This window comes from Phacochoerus africanus, chromosome 9, assembly GCF_016906955.1.
Source record: "Phacochoerus africanus isolate WHEZ1 chromosome 9, ROS_Pafr_v1, whole genome shotgun sequence".
NCBI lineage: Eukaryota > Metazoa > Chordata > Mammalia > Artiodactyla > Suidae > Phacochoerus > Phacochoerus africanus.
Genome location: NC_062552.1, coordinates 31,884,885 through 31,890,884, shown reverse-complemented (window position 1 = coordinate 31,890,884; position 6,000 = coordinate 31,884,885). Strand labels below are relative to the sequence as shown.

General features: G+C 41.7%; 1 protein-coding gene across 5 annotated transcripts in view; it reads left to right on the top strand.

Moving 5' to 3' along the window:
- Positions 1–6,000, top strand: part of ILRUN (inflammation and lipid regulator with UBA-like and NBR1-like domains) — a 103,978-nt gene continuing 97,978 nt past the window's right edge. For 2 of the 5 annotated variants that reach the window (XM_047797686.1, XM_047797691.1), the window contains exon 1: positions 3–356. In XM_047797686.1, the coding sequence (XP_047653642.1) occupies positions 199–356 (158 nt within the window). In that variant the 5' untranslated portion in view covers positions 3–198. Of the gene's footprint in view, positions 357–6,000 lie in introns of all 5 variants that reach the window. The other 3 variants (XM_047797688.1, XM_047797687.1, XM_047797690.1) reach the window with 3 other exon arrangements.

Here is a 6,000-nt window from a genome sequence, read left to right as displayed (position 1 = left end):
GGGAGGGGGGGGAGCGCGCGAGCGAGTGAGTGGCTGAGTGAGTTTACCCCTATGAGGCGGTGAGAGGCCCGGGGCCTACCTCAGAGGAGCGGGGTCGCGGCGCCAGCTAGCAGCGGGCCCCCTCCTGGTCCCCGGGCCCGGCGGCGCGGCGGCGGTTCGCTTGTGAGGAGGCGGGGAAGTGAGTGTCCGGCCCCAGCCATGGAGGGCATGGACGTGGACCTGGACCCCGAGCTGATGCAGAAGTTCAGCTGCCTGGGCACCACCGACAAGGACGTGCTCATCTCCGAGTTCCAGCGGTTGCTCGGTTTCCAGCTCAACCCGGCCGGCTGCGCCTTCTTCCTGGACATGACCAACTGGTGAGCCGGCCCCGCCGCGCGAGTCCTAGCAGCGGCCTCGGGGCCCCGAGGGGAAGGGAAGGGACACCCGAGCTCGGCAGCAAGGCGGGCCGGGCGGGCACTGAGGGGCACCCTCTTCCGGGGGCGGGGAGGGCGTGTGGGGAGTCCTACGGGCCTGCGAGAAATTCGGGGACTGAGCAGGGCTAGAGGGGGACACACGAGGAGAGTTGGGGGCTATGGAGGGCAGGAGAGGCGGAAGGGAGACGGGAGAGTGTGTGTGTGGGGAGGGGTTTCCTGAGGTTCTTCGGAGAATTAGCAGCCGAGGAACGTAGGAAGAGGGGCAGAGACTTGAGTATCGAGGAGTGGGGTAAATCTGGGAGGAAGAGGGCTGTGCTGTTGGCTAAGAGTAAAAAGCACAGAAAACCTAAATATAGGGAGTGGAAAAAAGCTTGGGGTGTGGACTTAGGGGCTGAGGAGGACAGGGATGAGGGGAAACTCCGGGAGAGAATTAGGTGCTGTGGAAGAACCTGGGCACGGGTGAGACTTGGAGTTAGGATTTGAGAAGAATAGATCGTGTGTGTGTGTGTCCACTGGAGGACAGATAGGGAAAAGGGAAGAACTTCATGGGGGAGGACAGGTGAATACGGCTTAAAAAAAAAAAAAAAAAAAGACTTTCCAAAGAGTTGTGCCAGGATAGAGTGGGATCTACTAGTGGGATCTACTAGTGGAGAAATGGAGCGCTAGACCCGGGGCAGTGTCTGGGAAAAAACTTAGGAAAAGTGAAGGAGAGTTTATCTTGGGGGAGGGAACTTTCTAAGGGGATTGGAGCCCTGGGCTCCAGAATGCGGGGAAAGGAGAGGGGCTTGTCCAGAGGGGCTTAAGGGGAAGACAGCTGGGTTTTTAAATGTTTGGGAAGATGGAGAACTTAGGCTGGAAACCAAGTATTTTTGGCTTGGAGACTTCTTGTAGAAGACTGAATTGGGACAGAAGACCGTGATAACTTAGACTAAAGAAGTGTTTACTGGCTTTGGATGCTAGCACTTGCTATTTTTCAAGTAAGGCTTCCCTTTGTGTACCGAGGAGGAGTTGTCGAATTCATTCAGAGTGCGTGATAAAGTGGAGAATATTAACTTCCTTTGAAAGTATTTCAGGTGAAACAACTCATCTTTCTTTGGTCAGAAAGCCATGAGATAAGTGCCCTTTGCTCTCTGTGTTGGGCATTCTGTCCCCTGGCATGTGGAATCTTGTTTCTCTTGGCATCACTTATATAGCCAGTTTCACCTTTATTCCCTGTCCACCACTTCAGGCAGTGCCAGAAAAGGAGGTCCTGTGAGCCTGGTCTTTATCCCATTCCTCATCAAGCCCTGTCCTAAATGATGCGCATCTTACTAATGGGAGCCTTGTGGCTGTGATGGCTCCAAAAGTGATGTGTGAATTTTTTTCTGTGCAGCATCATTGGTAGGTCCTGTTCTGTCTTTAAAGTTGATTGTTATAGTAAGAGTAGGATTGAGTTTCTAGATGTTTAGAAAACTCTTTGAATGTAGGAGGTAGTCTTTATAATTAAAGAAGCATTTGTGATCCCCTCTTTTATCTTTTATGTCTGGAATGATCTCAGATAGGTACTACAGCCTACAGTAGTTTTCTGAACACGAGCCTGTGTGTTTAATAAAGAGTGACAGAGGTTATTGAAAACACTGAAAAGAGACATTACGCTGGTGAAATTTAGAAGTAAAGCAATGTGTTGAGGAGCGTGTACCCCATGCCTGCCTGTTTCCCACTCTTGGTTCTTTTTCTTCCTTGTTTACACTAGTTTAGCATAGGAAACTTGGCATATTGCTGCTGCCAGTTTAGTAGGGGAGGATCAGTATTTCTCCCCGCCTTTTTGAGTTGTACCATTTAAATCCTGCTTTAATAAGTTTTTAGTTTTTTAGAGTCAGTATTTATCAGTAAAATTATTATGGCTACAGAACCAGTGTAATGAATTTTATATGCTTGAGGTGTGTGTGTTTAACATCTAAGATTGTTTTTAAGTGTTGTGAAAGGTGAGGCCCAGTGTGGATAAGAAAAAAAATTACAGTTGCCTTATAAAAATTTTATTTGAATTGTATATAAAAATTATTAAGCTTAGTGACATGGAGTAGCATGTGTTCTGATGAAATGTTATCTCTGTAGAAAACAAGGTGAAATATATTTCTGAGCAGAGCAGTGAACCATTGAAAAATGTATTCTGGTTTTAAAGCAGTTAGAAGTCAGTAATTTCTTAGGGATCCAGGCAATTAAGTGATAGCTGCTTTAAGCCAAATTACCTTATTTTTGGACTGTGGAAGTCATGGTTTTAGTTTTCTTTAATTATAAAGTGAAAAATTTGTGAACTGAAGGAAGTAAGGCTTGATATTCTTTTCTTTCTAATGAAAACAGCTTCCTAATCCATGATTGTATTTTGATTCCTATGTTGATCTGGCCAAATTTATCTTATTAGATTTTTGTTTTAAACAAATATTCATCATAATTAATGAAATTGAGTTAAAGTAAAATGCATGCACATTTGGTCAGAATATATGTGTGCTAAATAAATAGAGCCTAGAAATGTATTGTTTTTAAATGTCGTTTAATGTCTGGCTTTTTAAGCTGTTGAGATAGTCCCAATACAGGCTGGCAAAATAATTCACAAATTGCTGTGGTTAACCTGTTGAATTTGAGATGATTAACCTTCCTGTGACTTCACAAAGAGTCCGCTTTTGGATTGTAATAAATAACCACCATTCTCTTATCTGGTGACTGTTAAAAAAATGTGGTAAAGTAAAAATGATTATTTTAAAATGAAGGCCATGAATCTTCTTCGTCTTTTTGCCATTTCTTGGACCACTCCCGTGGCATATGGAGGTTCCCAGGCTAGGGGTCCAATTGGAGCTGTAGCCACCGGCCTACACCAGAGCCACAGCAACGCGGGATCCGAGCCGTGTCTGCAAGCTACACCACAGCTCACGGCAGCGCTGGATCGTTAACCCACTGAGCAAGGGCAGGGACTGAACCCGCAACCTCATGGTTCTTAGTCGGATTCGTTAACCACTGTGCCACGACGGGAACTCCCATGAATCTTCTAAAATGAAACCCAAGTCAGAAAGACTTTGCCTTTGTTTTCAAAAGTAAGAATTTATTTTCTTTTGTTGGTAACAAACAACTTTTTAAGAAACTTTTGGAAATTGACTAAATTCAGTGTTTCTGCCTTACCTACCTGCTAAACATAGATTTTTTTTTTTAAGTGGTAGGTTGGATGTGCACTGTGTAAATATTTCTATTTGTTTAATTTAGAACCCAGTATTGTTTCAGTGTAAGCATTTTTTTGTACTGTTTATACCTGAGCTGGCAGCCTTGCTGCTGGAGATTGGTGGAATTGCCTGTTAATTAAAGGTAGTCAATTTTCAGTTGCTGAGTACATAAAGTGAATAAATGGTGTGCTGAAAGAACCGATATCTGAAGCCAAACTGAAATGACTTGTAGATTGGTATAACTTACCTATTGGTGGAATGTCTTGCAGAAACACTATTGAGCTGTGAGTAGAGAACTTGGAATTCTAAAGCTGGAAGCTGATTTAAGATTATCTAGTTAATTTCAGTTTTTCCTGCAAAATTGCATATAACCCTTCCAAGATAGCTTATTCTTGCATCCCTGAGGGGAGATGTGCATGATACCTTCTCAGTAGCGTTTAGTTACCTTTTTAGTTAGAATTATGTCAAAACTAAATCTTTCTTATTGTAATTTAAGCTTTTTTCATTTGCTTGATAGAGAATATCTAGTAAACAGTTTCCTTAAAAAGTCAGAAAGCTTCTGTTAATACAAGTTATTAAAAATTTTCAACCATATATAAGTTAAACATATTACATTTAATGGTTTCTCATCCTTTAATGTGGTCTGATAGATTTATAATTTTTGCCGGGGAAACCAACAGAATTGAGAGGAAGGCTTAATTGTGGTGAAATACACATAACATAAAATTTACCATTTTAAAATCAATTTTAGGTGTACAGTTCAGTGTTACATAAGATTTTATATACATTTGTGGCCCTTAAAGCCATTTGTATCTTATATTTTCAAAGTGAGTTATTCTTTAGCATTTATGACAAGAGGTAACTAACACTTCTAGATCTTTAGAGGACGTTAATGTAGGAGTTATTTCTCATTATAAGGATAAGTAAATTATCTTTGACCAGCGTGTAGACAGTCTTGGCTATTCCTCTTCTTCCTACTCATTAGGCTAGCGCTTTGCAGTTTTGGTGTTGCAACATCCTAGGTTGCCTCCAGGTATATTCAGGAAGCAGAGTGTATTTTTTGGAACACTCCGCGCACCCGTCATGGACGGAACAGATGTTTTCTAGAAAAATAACTCAGGAAAAGCATTTGTGTAAAATAATGTCCTGTTGATTTTCTCAGCATTGTCAGAGGTACCCTTCTGGATGAAATGAAGGTATAACCACTCTGCAGTGAAGTGAACTCAGAATCCATTGATCTGTTGTGAAAATCAGTTGTACCTCTTGTCTGATCTCACAGTGCCTCCCCTGCCTGATCTTAATCCATTTCTCATTCACCTGTGTGCTAAATGAGTTTCTGGTCCACTCTGTTTATATGTATGATCTAGGAAAAGTCCCTTTGTGACAGATATTGATACTGGTTTCCTTTAAAAATGTGTGCCAAGCAGCAGTTTTAGAAAGAGAGTAGGAAGAGTTGCATAACAGTGATAGAGTGTTGTGCACGCTCTTGCATTTAAGAAGGTTGGTAGTTCTTGCTTTGGACAGTCTTCTTTCCCACTTTTTTGGTGTTTTTGTTTGTTTTTATTTTTTGACTGACACACACAGGTTTGGACTCTGGGTGTAATATAAAATACTTTACAAATAGAGCATCCAGATTCATTTTAATTTTAAAAAGAACACAGTGAAAAGCACATTGTTGTCCTGTAGGAAATCTTTTTACTGTTTTATCACTGTGGTACTTGCATTTCTGATCCTATATCAAGTCAGGACTAATCTCCATTATAGCTAGGGTGGGTGGAGGTGTTTCTTTCCCACCTCTTGTCTTCTCCCCCTCCGCTAAGTTTGCCTAGCTCCTAACAGCAAAAACTCAACCACACAGTATTTAAACAAGTGTATTTTGGGTAGACCTCTGGCAGATAGTGTAATGCAAGAGCAGAAGACAGCCTCTTATCATAGTTTGCCCTCTAATAGGAAAGGAACCCACCTGAAACTATGAGAGAAAAAATTTTTGGATAATAGGGAAGAAACATTAGTATGTTAATGCTGAATTAACTTAGTAAAATTTCAGAACAGGTAGAAAAGGACTTAAAGAGAACCAGTGATTGACAAATATTGTGCGCTTGGTATGGCAGGTTGCTTTTTTAGAAGGCTTGAAATGATTGGGGGTTCTGAATTGATGGAAAAGTAGAGTAACGTAGATAGAGGATATTTCCTGAGTGAAATTAGGAAGGAGCTAGTGGAGCAGAGCTGAGTGGAAGATTGATGTGGCAGGAATGTGGTTAATGGGATCAAAAGTGACAAGAGATGGAGCTAATTTTTATGTTTGCTTTGAAATATTACTGATTTTTTAAAAATTGTGAAGCTGACATAACCTGCATTTAGTGTATTCACAATGTTTTACAACTACTACCTCTACC